The 21,086-nt window shown below is 33.5% G+C and overlaps 1 protein-coding gene across 4 annotated transcripts in view; it reads left to right on the plus strand.

Moving 5' to 3' along the window:
- AP3B1 (adaptor related protein complex 3 subunit beta 1) overlaps positions 1-21,086 on the plus strand; it is a 261,798-nt gene that overhangs the window by 104,186 nt on the left and 136,526 nt on the right. For all 4 annotated transcript variants that reach the window (XR_003234954.2, XR_011997056.1, XM_025998266.2 and 1 more), the window contains exons 8-13: positions 7,272-7,427; positions 11,516-11,613; positions 12,705-12,759; positions 12,847-12,918; positions 15,269-15,331; positions 18,816-18,948. Coding sequence is in view for 2 of the 4 variants with exons in the window: in XM_025998266.2 (XP_025854051.2) it covers positions 7,272-7,427; positions 11,516-11,613; positions 12,705-12,759; positions 12,847-12,918; positions 15,269-15,331; positions 18,816-18,948 (577 nt within the window). In the remaining 2 variants the exon portion in view is untranslated. The remainder of the gene's footprint in view (positions 1-7,271; positions 7,428-11,515; positions 11,614-12,704; positions 12,760-12,846; positions 12,919-15,268; positions 15,332-18,815; positions 18,949-21,086) is intronic.

Genomic DNA, 21,086 nt, shown 5'->3' on the forward strand with positions numbered 1-21,086 from the left:
ATTTTATTTATTTATTCATGAGAGACACAGAGAGAGAGAGGGGCAGAGACACAGGCAGAGGGAGAAGCAGGCTCCATGCAGGAAGCCCGACGTGGGACTCAATCCTGTGACTCCAGGATCACGCCCTGGGCCGAAGGCAGCGCTAAACCACTGAGCCACCCAGGTTGCCCTAAAGTGAGCTTTAAAGTCTTTATTTATAATGACATTTTTGGGACACCTGGATGACTCGGTTGAACATCTGCCTTCAGCTCAGGTCATGATCCCGGGGTCCTGGGATCAAGTCCCCAATTGGGCTCCCTGCTGAGTGGGGAGTCATCTTCTCCTTCTGCCCATTCACCAGCTCGTGCTTTCTCTCTCTCTCTCTCTCTCTCTCTCTCTCTCTCTCTCTCTCTCTCCAATACACAAAATCTCAAAAAAAAAAAAAAAAAAGACATTTTTGTCACTGGAGTTTGGGACTTCTTTTAAGCATCTATAACTAGCATTTTTTAAAAAAATATAACTAGCATTGATTAAAGTTGTTTCTCTATAATGACTTCTCCGAATAGTACATCATGATCAGAAAATAAACAGTTGTCGAAGAACCTCATGTTATATTTTTAAATTCTTATATATGAGACAATTTCTTTATGGAGGGAAATTTCAGGGATAAACTTTTCTTTATATTTGGCAATTTGGTATATTTGATTTGAGGTAAATTAATGGTTCCTAGAAAGAAAATGTCTTAATAAAAGCAATGATAATAGCTATTACTTGAGTGTTTAATATGCAGAAGACACAGAATGCCTTGTATAACCTCCACTAAAGTAATCAGTCTTTATAAACACTTTTATGATACAGGTACTGCTTTTATTCTCTTTTACAGATGAGTAAATTAACACAAGAATAGGTCAAGGAATTTGCCAGCCATTGCTGTTATGGAAGTGGTGTTATGAGTAGTATATATCTATTTTGGTTGTCTGCATGTAGCTTCCATTCTCTTTGGGCTGATGTCTGTTCTGATGGATTGAACACCTGTGAAAATATAGCCAGCGGCAGCATAGATTCAGATATAAATTATTGGAGATTGGTTCCCATTCTATATGGAACCTTATCTCATTCATTAACCTCATGAAAACATCAGCCCTTCCTTTATTAATTAAGCAATGCGAGGATATCTTTTATTAAAATAATATAATTGAACTTTAATAAATAAAGTATATTAATAATGAAGGAGAAATGGAATGAGTAAGTGCTTAGTAGCTTTTTATGTGCATTTGAAGATTTTGCTTGTTAGATTGTGTTAACACAGCAGTTTCATCATATATCAATTTCAGGTTAGAGTTTCAACTTTCATTTGATAAAGTGGATCATCTCTTCCTGTAAGCAGCCTGAGGTGATCTTTGAAAGTGGCTCGCTGTTTAGCCCATTAAACCCTACAAAATCATATAAATCAGAAGGTTCAAATCCTCGTGTTCACCTTAGGGACACATTTGTGAAACTTCCCAGGCCATCAAGACTATGCATCTGAAAAGCCATCAGATATCTGAAAGTTGTCACTTTGCAGAAGCAATGTGTGCCATTCCATCACTACAGTGATGGAGTTGGTAGGTATGCCCAGGCCAAACAGTGGGGCTGGACACTGGGTCAGTGACCCAAAAAGAGTACTGAAATTTTACTGTACATGCTTTACAATGTGGAGAGTAATACTGAACTTAAGGATTCAGATGTAAATTCTGGTGAACAAAGACCCTCAGATGCGGCATTGAATTTATAGGGCTCTTGGTTGGATTAACCTATATAAGAGCTCTCCCTGCCATGTTGAGGTGATCCTTACTGAAAAAGAGTGGATTGTTCCTAAACCAGAGCAGGTTGCACAGAAGAAAAAGATATCTCAGAAAAAACTGAAAAAACAAAAACTTATGGCTCAGAAGTAAATTCTGCATAAAATAAATGCAAATATAGTCCCCCCTCCTTTTTTTTTTTTTTTTTTTTTTTGCCCTTACAGGACTGGAAGATACAGTTGACCCTTGAACAACACAGGTTTGAACTGTGCAGGTCCCATATACTTAGACTTTTTTTTTCAATACAGTATTGTACTATAAATGTATTTTCTCATGATTTTTTTAGCGTTTTCTTGTCTCTAGTTAACTTTATTGTGTGTAATACATATATTACACATATGTGTAATATATATTGTGTGTAATACATATAACATACAAAGTATATGTTAATTGTTTATGTTATCAGTAAGGCTTTGATTAATAGTAGGCTATTAGTCGGTAAGTTTTTAGGGAATCAAAAGTTAATATTCAGATTTTCAGCTGTGTAGGGGTTAGTACCCCTAAGCCCCATGTTGTCAAGGATCAACTGTAGTTTATTTTGAATTATGCATTCAAAGAAAGATGATAATGTTACAATATCTCGTTTACTTATTTTAAAATTTACTTCGTTTTTAAAAAACTCGTTTTGTTTCCAGAGAGTATTATTATTTTGTGTTTTTTGTGTTTGGAGTCTTTCTTAAGATTTTTTTTATGATGAATCTTAAAAATGTTGAAATAATATGCTTCTAAAAACCTAATAGTTGTATTTTGTTGAAAAGTATTTTCAGTGATAGTTAAGTCAATATTTAAGTAAAGATTGTATATTATCTGCACATACTTGGCAAGGGAAAAATACTTCTTTAAGTGGTATTAACCTATAACATTTAAGATCATGTCTTTTATTATTGTAACAATGAACAAATATATACAAATAGCTTTTAAATAATTTATTGACTTAGACTGCCTGGTCACAAGTTCAAGCCTGGTGTTGGGTTCCACTCTGGGAGTGGAACCTACTTAAAAAAAAAAAAGAAGAAGAAAGAAAAAAGGAATAATTAGTTTGTTGACTTTTTTTTTCTCTTTAGTTTTATTTAATTGAACTTTTTAATTTAAGATAACTGTGGTTTCACATGCTGTTTTAAGAATACAGGTCTGGTGTAACCTATGCTTATTTTCCTCCAGTGGCAGTGTCTTGCAAAACTAGTAAGATATTGACACTCATAAAGTCAAGACTCAATATTTCCATCACTGAGATCCTTCATGTTGTCATTGCATCTCTAAACCTGCTTCATTCCCTGTGCTTAACGTTGCCCCTCTAAATCCCCAGCAATCAGTAATTGGTTCTCTCTCTATAATTTTATCATTTCAAGAATGGTATATAAGTGGAATAATACAGTATGTAACCTTTTAGGATTTTTCTCACTCATCATACTTCCTTGTAGATTTATCAAAGTTGTTGTGTGTATCATTGTTTGTTTCTTTTTATTTCTGAGTGGTATTCCATAGTATAAATATTTAACCATTTTATTTACCATTCGTTTAACCATTCATTCATTGAAGGACATCTGGGTTGTTTCCATTTTGGCTAGTAGGAATAAAGCTGCTATGAATACTTGTGTACAGGTTTTTGTATGAGAATAAATTTCTATTTTCCACTCAATTTTCTCAATTCCATTGAGATTAATGCCCAGTGGTGCGATTACCAGATTGTATTATAATTCCAAGCTTAGTTTTGTAAGAAATTGCCAAACTGTGAGTGGTTGTAACCTTTTATGGTCACCACCAGCATATAAAGTGATCTATTTCCTCTGTGTTCTTACTATCATTTGGTGGTGTCACGATGTTTTTATATAAGATGAGACCCATTTTGATATGTGTGTAGTCTTAATGTTGCTCTAGTTTAATTTGTGTTTTCCTAATAGATAATGTGCTTTTTGCCGTTTTGTAATATGTCCTTTGGTGAATTATTTGTTGAAGTCTGTATTAGTTTGCTAGCACTGCTGTAATGAAATACCTAACAGGGTGGCTTGATTAACATATTTATTTCTCACATTCTCGCACTTCTTCCAGGAGGCTGGGAGGTCAAGATCAAGGTGTTGGAAAGTTTGCTTTCTCTTGAGGCATCTATGTTTGGCTTGCAAATGGCTGTCTTCTGACTGTGTACTCACATGGGTTTTTGTGTGTGTGTGTGTGTGTGTGTGTGTGTGTGTGTATGTGTGTGCCACAATTGATGTCTGTCTCTTTCTTCTTATAAGGACACTAGTCTTGTTGGATTAGGGTGCCCCCCCTTCCCCCATGGTCTCAATTAAATTTAATTACCTCTTTAAAGGCCCTAGTTTGGCTTTGGGTCACTTGCTTCAACATGTGAATTTGTAGAGTCAGAAGTGCAGTACAGTCCATAATGATAATCTTTTGCCCTTTTTTAAATTGAAAAAAATTTTTTTAACTGTTAAGTTTTAGGAGTTATCTTTGTATTCTGGATACTAGTCTTTTGTCATTAATATGTATGGTTCCAGGTATTTCTGACAGTCTAGAATTTTTTAATTCCTTTTAAGAGTTTTTCATAGAGCAGGAACTTTTAACTTTGATGAGATCCAATTTATTAATGTTCCCTTTTATGGGCTGTGCTTTTGGTGTCAAGTTTAAAACTCTTTACTTAGTTATGTAACTGTTTTAAAAACTCTTCTGCCATGTTGAAGTAAAAATGGTTAGGGATCACGAATTATACTTTTTGTTTTGTTAGGGGGAATTTGTGAATTCTTAGAAGATTCACTTAGAAATAGGGACAGGTCATTCATGAACAAAAAAAGAAACTACTGGGAGATGTTTTTTCATGGATTGTCTTCATTTTTGCAGCTCTTCTGCTTAAGGTTTTCTTTTGGACTATCTTTTAAGGGTGTTTGTATAGCAAACAGCCTTGAAAAAGAGAGATTCTTACCCCCGCCCCCCCCACACACACACAGTTATCTTACTTGATAACATCATTAGTGGCTTGATTATCCAAGCTGGGAATGGGGACATCTTCATTAAGTGCTCCTATTTCATCTTTCACATTCACTCACTGCATCCTATTGATTTCAACTTCTGAGTAGTTCTTGAATTTACATTTTTATCCTCATCACTGATCGCTCTGATTCATTACCACCACCTCTCCAGTGTCTTTTCTATCATGTTGCTTTCCAGATTTTTTCTTTTTGTCTTTAGTTTTATTTAATATGTTTTGTTATGGATTTCTTTTTAGGGTTTACTCACCTTATTCAATCTGAAGTGTTTTTTTTTTCTTTTTCCAAATATAGTAACTTTTCAGTCATTATTTCTTGGAATAGTCACCCAACCTTACCCTTTTTCTTCTCTATTTCCAAGATTCAGATGACAATAGATGTTATTTTGTTATAGTTCTGCAAGTCCTCAAAGGTCTGTATTGTTTTGAGGGGGAGTGTTTTTCTTTTTGTTTTTCCTTTGTCCTCAGTCTATTTTTTCACTGTTGTTCATAATGGGCAATTTCTCTTTTATTATGGCTCAGATCACTGATGGTTCCCTTGTCCCTTTAATACTGCTTTTGAATTTAGCCATTGTTTAGTTTTGATTCCTGTATTTTTCAGTTGTAACATTTCTGTTTGGTCTTTTATTTTTTATATATCCTACTTTTTTTCTTTAGACTTTGTAACTCTTTGCTAAGTCTTTCTATTTTTCATTTATTTCAAGAATGTTCCTAGTTGCTCATTGAAGCATTTTTATGATGACTGCTGTAAAATCTTAATCAGATAATCCTAATATTCCTGTCATTTTAGTGTTGGTATCTACTGGTTATCTCTTTTCATCCAGTTTTAGATCTTCTTTGTACTTGGAATGATGAGTAATTTTTATTGAAACCTGGATATTTTGGCTATTATGAGATTCTGGATTTTATTTAGATCTTCTGTTTTATCTGGGTTTGTTTGATACCCTGCATTAGAGAAGGATAGGGGATGTGCTGCCTTAGTACTGCCAGGTCATGGTAGAAGTCCAGTTTCCCCACTCAGTCTCCATTGACACACCAGGGAGGTTGTTTTTGCTGTCCTGATGACTGACAGTCTGGGAGGAATAGAAATGCCCCTTAGCTGTTCTACATGTTTCTTCCACTAGTGTCATTGGTACCACTGGGTGGTGGTGCTGTAAATCTCAAGTGTTCACTCAGTATTTTCTTACACTAGCTCAGTGGGGAGGGATAAGGTCACTTTGTTCTTGATAGGCAGACTTAGATGTGCAAGTTCCTCACTTTGTCTTCATTGATACCATGGAGGTGCCTTGTTATCTCCTGGTGGAAATTAAAGTCTTGGCTATGGTGGCCTTTTTGATATCACTCCAGTGGGATGATTGAAGCATCTTATTACAGCATGGCAAGGTTGGAAGTGTAGGCTCCTACATCCACCTTTGCTGATAGGGGTAGGAATGGGACTTTAGTTTTTTCTCTATTGGTAGTTGCAGTAAAGTAGTTATTTTCTGGAAAAAAAAAAAGTCTTGCTGGATTTTCTTTTTCTGAGTCCTTTTGGCTACAGAGATCAGGCTTTTGGAGGGCTTGTTTTATCTCTGGTTGGTATTTTTGGCTTATTAGCTTCTCAGTCTTTGATATATGTGGTAAAAATGAAACCCCAAGGAATTTAACTGTTGTTTCATTCTTTGGGTCCTGAGATCCATGTTCAGTCTTTCTTCTCTCTTACCTTTCCTATTTTTTATATAATTTCTCCAGTTTCTAGTTGTATATAGAGGAATAGGGAAAAGTACATCTACTCCATCTTTTCAGAAGTGAAAAGTTATGTTTCAGGTAGTTAGTAACAAAAATTACCTCTAAACAGTCCTTGAACTGGATCCAGGTAGAAATTATTGTCTTTGTATGCTTTTTATTTGTTTTTAAGACTGCCTGTAGGCAGATTTTATTGGCAGATTTAACAATGAACTCAAATTAAAAGTACAAAGTAAAAGTATAGAATCAACCCCTGTGGATATACATAAGTATCAAACTGAGTCTTTCTTGACAACATAGGGATGTACTTAATCTCTAGTTTTTTAACCTGTCAAGTTTTATTATGATTTCTTATATGTGTGCTGCAGTTGAAACATTCTCTTTGAATGAGAATGTTTTTGATCATTTAATCCAGTTACAGAGTGACTGATAATGTAAGGAATTAGTTCACAGGTTTTAGGTAATCTTATATTATAGGCTTTGCTAGAGTCTCATGGTCAAGTTATGCCTTTGGTCAGCTATGGATATATCTATGGGGATTTAATATTTTCAGAGGTTTACTATATAATATAAAAGAAGTTCTATTTATAGCACTAAAATATAGTTATAAAATATGATAAAAAGCAAGGTGTTTCTTTTATACAGGTAGCATAATATTTTCAAATTCCTTTCAACAGTAATATCCTACAGTAAAATACTCTCATGACTATAGATGTTAAAAAGAAAGTTTTCTTTGTCTTTTATTATAGGATGATGGTTTAGAAGACAATGAAAAGAACTTCTATGAATCTGATGATGAACAGAAGGAAAAGACTGACCAAAGGAAGAAGCCATATGCTATGGATCCAGACCATAGACTTTTAATTCGGAATACAAAGCCTTTGCTTCAGAGCAGGAATGCAGCGGTATGCTAAAACCCTTATAAGAAATAATTCACAGATTCTTTTAAACAGTGGTTAAAAGTTTGTAAGTTTAGTAAATGATTTTTCAGTGTGCTAATGGATCATTTGTTTGGTTATACACCAAGAAATCAGGTTTCACTGTATTGGAAGACTGTGCATATTTCTCTCTTATGTGAATGTAGTTGAGAGTACTTAATCTGGTATCAGTCCATAATATTCATATGAAACTATAATAAGAGTTTTAAGAGACTAACATATAAAGAAAGTGTCTAGTATAATACCACATACATAATAAATTTTAACTGGTAGGAGTAGCGTTAAAAATCACTTTCACTTGAGTCCTCAGTTTTTGTTTTACATCTTTTTGTTTTAAATACACTTTATATTTCAAAAGAAAACAAGGGCAAAATAAAAAATTAGGAAATAAGGGCTAGCAAAACTTTAAAGAAATTAAAACATATTCCCATCACTCAGAAGTCAGTTATGTTTTGATGCATTTTCTTCTGGACCCTTTTTCTTCATAAATATACATATATTCACATGTGTATGTCTACACATACATATTTTTTAAATCATGTTAAAAATAATACTGTACATAGTACTTTTTAACCTTTTTTGCCTAGTCAGTCCTGTCTATTTCAATAAAGTTTTTTCTCATTTAATACCAATTTATTTTAAATTATCTTTTTTTCTTTTAATTTTTTTTTTTATTTATTTATGATAGTCACAGAGAGAGAGAGAGGCAGAGACACAGGCGGAGGGAGAAGCAGGCTCCATGCACCGGGAGCCTGATGTGGGACTCGATCCCGGGTCTCCAGGATCGCGCCCTGGGCCAAAGGCAGGCGCCAAACCGCTGCGCCACCCAGGGATCCCTAAATTATCTTTTATAAATAGATAATTTAAACCATTATCTATTGTACCTGTTTTTTTCCCCCCCTTTCTTTTTTTGGTACCTGGTTATTATAGCTCTTAAACCTCTCAAGTCTTTGCAGAAATGTTCTGGGTTTTATCTTTCCTTCCTTATAATGCTATTTATTTTTTTTCTTCTGTTCTCTGTGTTACCTGTTAACTGGAAGTTATATCTAAACATTTGATGGAGTCAAGCAAAACAGTTTTCAAATATTTTTAATTAAAAAATATTCTTAATTGTTCTGTTCAATTAATAAAAACTTTGAAAATGAGGAATTTTATTTGAGTTATCTTAAGTTTTCCAATGCCTGCAAATTTAGAGCTTAGAGTTTTGTATATGTATCTTGGTAATTAGCGGAAGTTTTTATATTATACCTGGTAATTTAGTTTCTATATCATTTTAAAATAACCATACACAGTAATAAAAAATACTATTTTACTAATGTTATAAAATATGGTTATATTTTAGTGAGGCCAGCTTGGGCCAGATTGTATTTAAGTAGCTGTAACTTGCAACCTAAATTGACTATTTATCTTTGTCTTGGGAATTGAATTTATAGTGTAAATACTTACTGATCAAAAATTTTCTTGAATGGTGAAACAAATAGAAGTAGTTTGTATTTTTTTCCCTACTTATTTGATTGTATACCAAATAGAGGTAGTTTACTTTCTGTTCCAATATATTTTGGTATCCTGCTAATATGATGCTGCTAGATACATATAAAGGTTGACTTGAAGGATTGTGAGTGGATTTCCTTGTTTTAGCCTTACTAATAGTTAAAGGAGAGACTGAGAATTTTTTTCAGGAAACTTAGTTCATCAGTGCTGTGTAGATTGAGTTGGAGTAAAGGGACATTGGCAGCAGAATGTTGGGAGGCTATTTTAACAGTGTGGATAAGGTGACAGTGGTATGAGTAGTTAGGAATAAAAGATTACTTATAGGATATACTTTATCCTGAATGCCCATAATTTAACTGTAGAAGGTCTATTTGTATATTTTAGTCATTTTGGACTTTGATGATATGGGAGCTTTTGGCTTTTACAAATTAGACTATAAATTTCAAATTCTAGTTATTTTTTTATTATGATTTTTAAAAAGATTTTTATTTATGAGAGAGAGAGAGAGAGAGAGAGAGAGAGAGAAAGGCAGAGGGAGAAGCAGGCCCCATGCAGAGAGCCCCACGTGGGACTCGATTCCTGGTCTTCAGGATCACACCCTGGGCCAGAGGCAGCACTAAATCGCTAAGCCACTGGAGCTGCCCTCAAATTCCAGTTTTTGAAAAAACTTTAAACTTTTAGATTTGTAAATACTAGGGAAAAAGGAAAGTATGTACCTCCTGTGGGTGTGAAGGAGTGCCCTAATTAATCTATTAGAAGAGATGACATACTGAGCCATCTAGAATCTTAAAAAGTGACAAATAGAAAGTAAGTTTACCTCTTTGCCAGTAGCACTGGACTATTTTTAATAGAAAAAGGTTTAATTTCTTTAAAATACATTATGGTTAAGTTTCAGCTTTCATTTAAAAAAATTTTATTTGAGAGAAAGCAAGAGAGAAAGAGAGAGAGAGAGCGCACGCGAGCCTAAGGGGGGTGAGTGGGGGTGGTAGAGGGAAAAGCAGACTTTCTGCTGAGCAGGAAGCCCAATGTGGGGCTCAATCCCAGGACCCCAGAATCATGACCTGAGCTGAAGGCAGGTAGAGTCACCCAGGCACCCTTATTTTATAAGATTTTAAATTCAAGAGATTTTGTTCTGTAATTACTGTCTATTTGTGGATCACAGTTAAATAAAATATCTTTACATTCCTCTAATTCTCAAGTAGTATCTGAAAGCTATAAATCATCCTTGTAAAAAGTAGTGCAGCAAAGTGCCAAGAATAGTAAATTTAGGACTCTGTGAACTGTATTTTTTTTTAAGTTTCTTAAATATATAGAATAAAAAACAATTTTTTTTTAATGTTTGTTAGTTTTGGAAGGAACTCCTTTTATCTCAAGCACCCTTAGGTATTGCATACTCTTTAAGCATATGTAAAACTCCCACCATATATTTGTTAGAACTTTATAGAACAAGCAGAAGGTAATATTAATATATTTTCTGAACTAAAGTCAAGATGATAGAACTAGTGTAGCTCTATCTCTGCATTTGTCACAGGTTGAATTGGATAATGTTTCAGTTTGGTCTTTTGAACTTTGAATCTAGGTATAGAGGTGTGTCGAGGAAACAGTACTCTTAAATTTTATGACAGAAGTTCCTATCACTCTTACAGTGGTTTTGAAGAAAAGACTAGTTTTAAAGTTCTGCATTTTGGAGAAAAAGATTATTTCAAATGCTGCTATTTTAGAGGGATTGTTTTAACAGAGGTCATTTAATTATAATTTTAATGTACCAATTTTTTAAACTTTCAAAAGCTTACTTGTTACTTCTGGGCTTCAGTTGGAAAGATATGCTTACAACTTTTAAAATATTCCCAATCTCAAAGCAACAGCAACACTATTAAGAGTTTGGGATTTGGAGTGCTATGTAAAGCTTTGCTATATACTGGCTGATAGAGTTTGTGTAGTTCATTTAACATCCTTTTTCTGATAACACTTCTTTTCTTTTTTTTGAGGATGTGTTAGTTTCCTGGGGCTGTCATAACAAATTACCACAGATCAGGTGAATTAAAACAGCAGAAATTTATTTTCATACTTTGTAGGAAGCTGAAAGTCCAAAATCAAGGCATCAAAGGGTTGATTACTTCTGGTGGCTTTAAGGAAGCAACTACTTTTTGCTAGTTTATAGTGGTTGCCAGCAGTTCTGCATTCATTGGCTTACAGATTCATCACTCCAGTCACTGCCTCCACCTTTACATTTTCTCTTCATGTCTCTCTGTGTTCTTTTCTCTTTTATAAGGACACTCATTGGATTTAGGGCCTACCCTAATCCAGTGTGATCTCATCTCCATCTTTACCTTAGTAATATCTGCAAAGACTCTTACCTCCAAGTAAGGTCACATTCTGAGGGTAGACATGAATTCTTGGGAGGACACTGTTCAGCCTGCTTGGAAGGGTAGCAACATATTCATCTTACTTCACAGGAATTTTATAGGAGTTAAGAAAACAATATATGTAAGAGAAATGTACTTTGAAACTGTAGAGTGCTCCCATGTTCATAGTTCTTACTGTTTTCTTGCTTTACCTTTTAGGTGGTTATGGCAGTTGCACAGCTGTATTGGCACATATCACCAAAATCTGAAGTTGGCATTATTTCTAAATCACTAGTGCGTTTACTTCGTAGTAATAGGTAGGACTTGATTTTGTTTTTCCTTTAAAAGTAATGTTTGAACAAATGTAATCTGTCTTTCAGACATTTATTACATGATTCTGTGTTCTGTCTATAAGGTTTCATACTTAAGGGATCATCATAAAAGCCTTTTATGCGATTTATCTCTAAGTTCATGATAAGTATAAAATTTCTTTTAAACTCAAACCCAAAGGGATTGAAAATATTTTGGCAAAGTTTAAGATCAGATTTTTGTGGTTGTTTTGTTTCCCGTGTTTTAAAAATTATAACGTAGTTTCAATTCTTTAGCTTACCCTGAGTATTTTGTTGTAATTAGTTACTTTAAATATAAAATTTCTTTCATTGAGTGCTTACTTTTGCTAATGGAGTTGGGGGGGGGGAAGATGCATGTTTCTTTTTGTCTTTATAGCACCACTAACTGCTTAGCTCTAGACTGACTTTTGTCATTATGAGATCCTTTGTGTTCCTATTCTTTCCTATGTCTTTATACATAGTTATTCTTTTCCTTTTTATCAGTTCAGTAATTTTTCTTTTCTGTAGCTAGTTCAAAAGTTATGAGAAGGATCTGGAATGTATGTTTCACATGAAGCTTTATACTAGATCCAGTTCTACCTTCATTTCTTAATATATTTGGACATAAAATAACAGGACTTTTTTTTTTTTTTAATCTTTCTTATCACAGTGGCCAGAACTGACACAATGAGCATCTAATTAAGAGTTTATATTAATTGTATGGTCATGTTTATTCCATTAGCCTTAAGAATACTTCCTTGAGTATGTTCAGAGCAGCTATAGTATAGGCTTTTACATCTTAGGAACACAGAATTGTAAAAGAGATTTTAACTTTTCCTCATGATGAATCAAATCTTATTTATTAGTAGTTTATAGGAAAAGTGTGTTTAAAAAGAAGACATAAATATCTAAGATTTATTTATTTTTTAAATATCTAAGATTTACCTGAAACTTTTTAATATTATATTTGAATTCAATATAAAACTTATTGCTGATTTCTTTGGTTGTTTAATATACTGTTTACATAAGGGCACTTAATTGGAAAACATATCCAATGAAAAATCTCCTTTAATTTTTAGGGAGGTGCAGTATATTGTCCTACAGAATATAGCAACTATGTCAATTCAGAGAAAGGTATGTACATTGTGAACATATAATTCAAGAGAGAAATGAATGTATTAGTGCCATAAATGTATTTATATATTTATTTTTATAATCTAGGGTATGTTTGAACCTTATCTGAAGAGTTTCTATGTTAGGTCAACTGATCCAACTATGATCAAAATACTGAAGGTATGCATGCTTTTATTCTTCTGGTACCTTTAGTACATCTTTACTTTGAAGATACTGCTAAAGCTTCTATTATCTGCAAAATGGACACCTACTTTTTAAAAAACACATTTAGGGATTTTCCTTATACTTTCTAAACTTTATTATTATATCCAGTTACTATGCTGCATCCTAATAATACAAAGCTTATACATACTCCCTGCACCTTGAATAACACATTGTATACTGAAGGAGACAGACGTGTAAATAGATAATTTTAGTACTATGTGTTTGTTAAGTGATATAGAGATTTGAGTTGAGTACTGGGCAGAACAGAAAGAGGGGGTTAATTCTTTAGGATTTATGGAAGACTTGTGGAAGGATGATGCTTGAGTGGATCTTAAAAAAATATTTTTGTGAACTTTTTTGTTTTGGTTGGTAGATTGAATAGGAGGTTGTGGATTTGGGAATAGGAGAAAGAAACAGTTAATGCTAACAGATTATGAAAGAGTGTTCAGGGAGTAATAACTACATTATAGAACGTAGTTAGAGATATAAAGATGTGAAAATTAATATGATACTTAGAAAAATAAATAGTATAGAATAGAAAGCATGGAAACAGATCCATGTATATGAAGAATACTGGAATGATTGGTTATTCACATGGAAACTGCATGTAATCCTAAGAAAATAAAATATATCTCCACATTGTAGGATATTTTGGAAAATAATTGGTTTGTAGTTATCAAAATTGTCAAGCTTGTAAAGGTAAAAGAAAGGTTGAGAAACTTTCAGACAGAAGGAGACTAAAGATAAAACTGAACATAATGTGTGATAATGAACTAGATCCCTTTATTATATATGATTGAGATAATTAGTGAAACTTAAATGGGAGTGATGACTGCATGCATATATGTATCAGTGTTAATTTCTTGTTTTTCTTGGTTCTGTTGTGTTCTATAGGACAATGTCCTTGCTGTAGGGAATATACATAAAGCATTTGGGGATGATGTGGTGTCACATTGGCAACTCTCAAATGATTCAGATCAAAATAGTTTTTTTTTTTACCCTTTCTATATATTTAAGATTGTTTTTAAAAATTGTATAATGAAAATGTTTTCTTCAAAATAAAATGCAAAGTGTAGCTATAATCTGAGAAAAAATATTCCCAGTACATATATCTAAAAAATGGCTAGTACTCAAAATATATAAAGAACTTCTACAATCTATCCCTTTTAAGTGGAGTGTTTAGACCATTTATTTTTAATGTAATTACTAATATGACTGTATACACACACACACACACACACACACACACACACATCTTATGTTTTGTTTTCTATTTGTCCCATCTGTTCTCTGTTCCTTTTTTCTTTTTTCTTGCTTTCCTTCAGATTATTTGAATATTTTTTACAAGAAAGAACTGAAACTTTTTAAGTGAGCCTATTGGAGATAGACTTTTATTTTATTTTATTTATTCATGAGAGACACACAGAAAGAGGCAGAGACAGAGACAGAGGCAGAGGGAGAAGCCGGCTCCCTATGGGGAGCCCAGTGTGGGACTCGATCCTGGAACCCCAGAATCACACCCTGACCCAAAGGCAGGTGTTCAGCCAACCATTGAGCCCCAGGAGTCCAAGAGATAGACTTTCAGTTGCATATTCTTATAACTGTGAATCCAGAAGAAGAAATTAAAATGTCCCAAGTGTTTGGAATGGTAGGATGAATGAGAACAAATCAGTCAAAAGAATTAATTGGTATTTGGAAAACAGAGATATTACATGGGCAAGTTGTTTTCTAACTTTGTTAATAAAGGAATAAAAGTGCCAAACTACCTTAAATTGTTTAATTAGATATAAATTGTAAAGTTGGGACAAACAGGGAAGATGTAGGATTCTCTTTTGCCTAATTGTTTTGAAGCATTACATAATTATCTGTTCTCTATTTGGAAATGTAGGAAGACAAACTTCACCAGAAGGGTATAATGCCTCACAACATTTGTAACAATGTGACTTCTTTTAAAAACAAAAATTCTCTATCAAATTAAATTAATAGACAGATTGATCGATTGGTCGATTGCAGGTTGGCACCTGGGTGGCTCAGTTGGTTAAGTGTCTGCCTTCAGCTCAGGTAATGATCCTGGGATCCTGGGATCCAGCCCTGCATTGGCCTCCCTGCTCAGTGGGGAGTCTGATTCTCCCTCTCCCTCTGCTGCTCCCCCTGCTTGTTCTCTCTTTCAGTCTTGTTCTCTCTGTCAAATAAATAAATAAAAATAAAAACAAAAATTACCTTTCTGTGAAATGCCTGGTCTTTATTAAATTAATCCTTTTTATTTGTGTTTTACAATGTTACTATCTCTTTTTTTCTACTGTAGCTTGAAATTTTGACAAACTTGGCAAATGAAGCCAACATATCAACTCTGCTTCGAGAATTTCAGGTTTGTATACAGTGCTAATTATAAAATAACTTCTAAAACATTTGTTAAGTGTACAGTGAACTATACATCTTTCTCAATTCACAAGTAGGCAATTGTGTTAAATAAAACAGTGATTTGGGACAAGATCGAGAAAAGAAATCTATAAATTTCTACACATAAACATTAACTACAAATTTAAATTTTAAGGGAAATGAAATAGTAGTCCCTTTCATGTTTTCATAGAATTTGAAGGAGTAGTTTATAACTATACTTTTTTATCTTTAAATTATGTTATTGGGAAGGATTCCATATCTCTGGGCTGTCATTATCACTAGTCCATTCCATATTCTGCATTCTGAAAATGGTTTCACTTCTCATCTGGTTGTCCTGTTTAATTAACCTATCACTCTTTTAGATTGTGTCCAATTGCTCCTGTCATGATGTTTTTTTATCATTGTTTTGTTTTGTACTTTTAAAAACCATTAATGCTATGGATGGGATGCCTCCCAGCTATGCACCCTTTAAAAAGTATTATTTAACAATTACCTCATGGGTATATGCCCTTTAAGATGGAGGGGTCAGCTCTGGACACTTAGTGGTTAATGATAGCAATAGAAAACCTAATATTAATATTACAAATTGTGTATCTCATCAGCAGTTTTCTTAGTAAAAATATACCACATGCTACACACAAATCAGTTTTTGTCAACTCTCCACTTTTATGGATTTTATTTATTTTGTTGCCATTATCCTCCTATATACCTATATTAAATTTCCTTTTAGCTACATAAATATTGTATTTTTTTTAACTGGGGGACCTTATACATTTAACAGTAGTAGTAGAATATTATAGCATGCCTATAATTTATAATTTTATAACTGGATTACTGTACTTTTATGCTATATATTTTTCTAGAAGTATTCCTTGTAAACTTAGGATGTTTTAGGGTGCCTGGGTGACTTAGTTGGTTAAACATGCAGCTCTTGATTTCAGCTAAGGTCATGATCTCAGGGTTGTGAGATTGAGCCCCAAGTTGGGTTCTGTATTGGGTGTGGAGCCTGCTTAAGATTCTCTTTCCTGGGCAGCCCCGGTGACGCAGTGGTTTAGTGCCGCCTGCAGCCTGAGGTGTGATCCTGGAGACCTGGGATCGAGTCCCGCATCAGGCTCCCTGTATGGAGCCTGCTTCTCCCTCTGCCTGTGTCTTGCCTCTTCTCTCTCTCTCTCTGTCATGAATAAATAAATTAAAAAAAAAAAAAAAAAGATTCTCTTTCCTTCTCCCTTTGCTCCTCCCCTGCAAATAAAAAATTTTTAAAAAATAAATTAGAATGTTTTGGATACCCAGTCGTCTTTTATTTATATATGCCAGAAAATACAGTATCTCAAGTTCTTGTCAAGTAATATATACCTAGAGAACATTAATTGGGTTTGATTTCTATTTCATTTTTATAAATTTGCTTTTTTTTTTTTTAAGTAGTTTTTGTCTCAGTCTTTCTATTTGTCTCTTTTCTTATTATACGTAAACTGTTTGGGTGTCCTTTTGCTATCAGCTTCCTGCTATGTTAAGTTTACTGTGGATGTAGGTGGTGCATCTCAGGCAATTTTATAGCATTGTTTAGTTGTACAGAGGAGACACACTGGACCTATTTCAAAATATTGGTGTCTAGCCACTTCATCTAATATTAGGATTTTTAATAAAGTCCATCATTTAGTTAGACTTTCTAATACATTCTTTTTTTATGTATCTACTTTTATCACTGTCAGCATTTGTGCCTTATTTGTGTGGTTTATGGGTTACGTTTATAGGTATGACCAGCTTACTTAAAACTTTTTGAGTAAAACAGAATTTTTCTAAAGACATATATTTTTTATGTTTATTTTTTTAAGATTTATTTATTTTTTTCATGAGAGAGAGAGAGAGAGAGAGAGAGTTAGAAACATATGCAGAGGGAGAAGCAGGCTCTTAGCAGGAGCCTGATGTTGGACTTAATCCCAGATCCCGGGATCACGACCTGAGCTGAAGGCAGCTGCCCAACCGCTGAGCCACCCAGGTGTCCCAAGACATATTTTTTAATTGAGAAAATTAGGTCATCAGCTAGAAAGTGGTTTAAATATAATCGATCTTTCCTACATGGAACTAAGAGAATTTAATTTTTTTCTTCAGTATTTAATCCTATTCTTGGTACTGCTTTCACAAAATCCATATGGTTTTAGATGTTCTTAGATTTTCTCTTCCATTTGTCATTTTGGCACCATTTAAATATACATCCTCTTTGGTATGTTAAATAACCATAGTGTTAATTCTACATTACGTACTTCTCTTTTGAGGTTCGGAATCTTTTTTTTAAAAAATTTCAGTTGAGGGTTGCCTGGTTGGCTTAGTCAATAAAGCATGTGATGCTTGATTTCAGATTGAGACTGAGCTGCACATGGAGAGGAAAGCTTATTTCTAAAAAATAAATAAATAAAAATTCAGTTGAAAATGGGCTTTTAAATTTTGTTTACATACATTGTAATATATAAATATATATTATATTTTATACACATAAAGCATGTTAATTTCTATAAACAATAAAAGCTCTTTTTAAATTAGGAAAGTTAGGGCAGCCCAGTGGCCCAGCAGTTTTGCTCTGCCTTCAGCCCGGGGTGTGATCCTGGAGATCCGGGATCAAGTCCCACATCAGGCTCCCTCCATGGAGCCTGCTTCTCCCTCTGCCTGTGCCTCTGCCTTTCTCTCTCTCTCTCTCTGTCTGTCATGAATAAATAAATAAAATCTTAAAAAAAATAAATTAGGAAAGTTATAATCAAAGTGAAATTCTTTACAGCTATAGTAAATTTTGTGAAGATCTTTTAACTTCCTGTTGTTATTAAGTTAGTGATTTCTTTTTAAGTTTATATAAGTACATAGTTTACAATATGTTTTTAAAACATTCTTTTAAAGAAAATCTATTTCAAAAGTCTGGTATTTTGTTACAAACTGAGTATTTTAAAAGTCTATTGGAATACTGCTTATTGTAGCTATTATAGTTTTACTACCATTCAGATACCATTTTGAAAATGTTTGTCATAGTATTTTTGTCCATTTCCTCTTCTCCTAACTTTAGATTTAGTGTCTCTGAAAAAGCAACCCTTTTTTTCATAGATTCACAGATGCTGCTGGTTAAATGAACTGAAACCTCCAAAGAGAGAGTTCTCATCATCTCTTTCAACCTTGCACTTAAACTAATTGCTGTCTTTGGGTGACTGCTCCCTACTATCTGTTTTGGAGTCACAAGCCTCTGTGGCCACAGGTGAATGAACCTGGCTTGAAAATGTGCCTCTTCTATAGGCACATTCTTTAAGTAAAAAAACAAAATTAAATTAAGCTAAGTCATCATTTGGACCTGTTGTGCATATAAATGAGAATATTCATATTATAAAATTTGTTTTTTTTTTTTACAAAGCTTAATATCTTTTTGTTTACTTGATATTACCAAAGTATAAACTAATTGAAATGATATTTTTTAGACCTATGTGAAAAGCCAGGATAAACAGTTTGCAGCAGCCACTATTCAAACGATAGGCAGATGTGCAACCAACATCTCAGAAGTCACTGACACATGCCTCAGTGGCCTGGTATGTCTCTTGTCCAACAGAGATGGTAAGTTGACGATTTAATTTTATTTGCAAGTAATTTATCATTTGGATATTCTTGGCATGATCTTCAAATTGTAACGTTTTCAACATTGCATTTTAGTGTTTCCTGTATGTCAGTAGCATGGTCATGATGAGAGTAGCATTTGATCTTTGAAATACAAAGATATACACGCACACTTTTGTCTTGTTTTAGTAAATCAGATAATAAACTTACAGTATTTTTCATAAATAGGAAAATATAATTTTTGAAAGTATAATTTGTTTATTTCTTTACATTTCAGTCACCTTCATTATACCCTTTCTACAAAGGTTCTATTTTGCTGCTTTTAATGACATGTAAGTTATGTATTTGTATTGGTTCACCTGCAGAGGGTGCTAAAAGCAGGCAAATGGCTAAAAGGCATATAACATGGAGAAGTGGCTAGATCAAAAAAGAATGTTTATTATGTACCTTCAAAGGTTTTTTTCCAGAAACTCATCTAATGATTTTATATTCAATATGAAACTTAATTTAAAAAATCATCCGTTTGAAACAACTTCGTGTTTTTAAGCCAAACAACACGTAAACATTTTGTAAAACTGGGTAGGTGATAACCAGTGAAATCTATAATCTAGATGTCATACTGTTCTGTGGTAAAATGTCAGTTATTTCTGTGGTATGGCTTTAGAACAAGTAAAGCCATTTGGGGAAAGATAAATATCGGTCAACTTTCACCTTTATAATAATTTATGTATAGAATTTTTATTATAATTGTATATTTGATTAAAACATTTTTTAGGAAAAGCTCAATTTTTTGTGTAAAATCATTGAAGTTATTTGTGGAATACTAAGTATAATTATGTCATATTTAGGCATATACAACATAGCACAAGTTGAAACATAAGAAAATTGATCATTTTACATTTATATTATTTTGTTTTTCACTACAATAACTGTTATCCCTAATTATGAATTCTCAAATGTAGATCTCTTTAGAAAACTATGCCATTGTGATAAGCATTTCTAATGAAAACAAACCGAAACAAAATTTTGCCCAATTAGGAGTGATTTTTTTTACTGTGAATATAAAAATATAAACTTGAACCATGTAAACTTAAGGTAATAAAATGGGTAGAACATTTTTCTACATTCAGTATTAAAACTAAGTAAGTTGCAACAAACATTTCAAGGAAATAGATTTTTTTTTTTTAAAGTTTACTATAAAATGGGGATCCCTGGGTGGCGCAGCGGTTTGGCGCCTGCCTTTGGCCCAGGGCGCGATCCTGGAGACCCCGGATCGAATCCCACGTCGGGCTCCCGGTGCATGGAGCCTGCTTCTCCCTCTGCCTATGTCTCTGCCCCTCTCTCTCTGTGTGTCTTTCATGAATAAATAAATAAAATCTTTAAAAAAAAAAAAATAAAGTTTACTATAAAATGTAACTAGAGAAGATTAGGATGCTCAATGGCATTCATTTTACCTATATCTACTTCTCATCCCTTTTGTCTCTATTTCTGTGTCACACATTAAAATGTGAGTTGAAAAACATGTTTTATTTCCTGTATCTTAATAATAACTTTCTTCTTGATTGTATATGACACATTTCTTGGAAAAATATTTCCAGAACATTAGGGATTATGAACCAAGATTTACCAGGGTAATTATTTTAAAATTTAGTTGCATATGAAAAGTACTACAAGCTAGTTAGTATACTCAGTGGTTCTTTTAAATACAAAGTATATTATTTAAGGTTTCTGAATTCTAGTTTTTGAACATTTTTTCTCATGTGAAATTTTCAAGTTGTGGATTTTAAAGCAATTATCTCTACTTCAGCTTTGTAAATTTCTTGAAAGTATTTTTTATTGACTTTGATTTAAAAGATGAATATTCTACCCTAGTAGTACTTTGAAGGGAAGAGTAGATTGTTTTATAATTAGATTATGAGAGACTAATATAATCTATATTCACTCTTAAAAGTAGGAAGATTTACTAATTTAAACTCTGTTATTTTGATGTTTAGGATTTTGTTTTTGGTAAATCAAAACCGTCATTATGGGATCCCTGGGTGGCGCAGAGGTTTGGTGCCTGCCTTTGGCCCAGGGCGCGATCCTGGAGACCCGGGATCGAATCCCACATTAGGCTCCCGGTGCATGGAGCCTGCTTC

Source organism: Vulpes vulpes, chromosome 14 (assembly GCF_048418805.1).
Source record: "Vulpes vulpes isolate BD-2025 chromosome 14, VulVul3, whole genome shotgun sequence".
NCBI lineage: Eukaryota > Metazoa > Chordata > Mammalia > Carnivora > Canidae > Vulpes > Vulpes vulpes.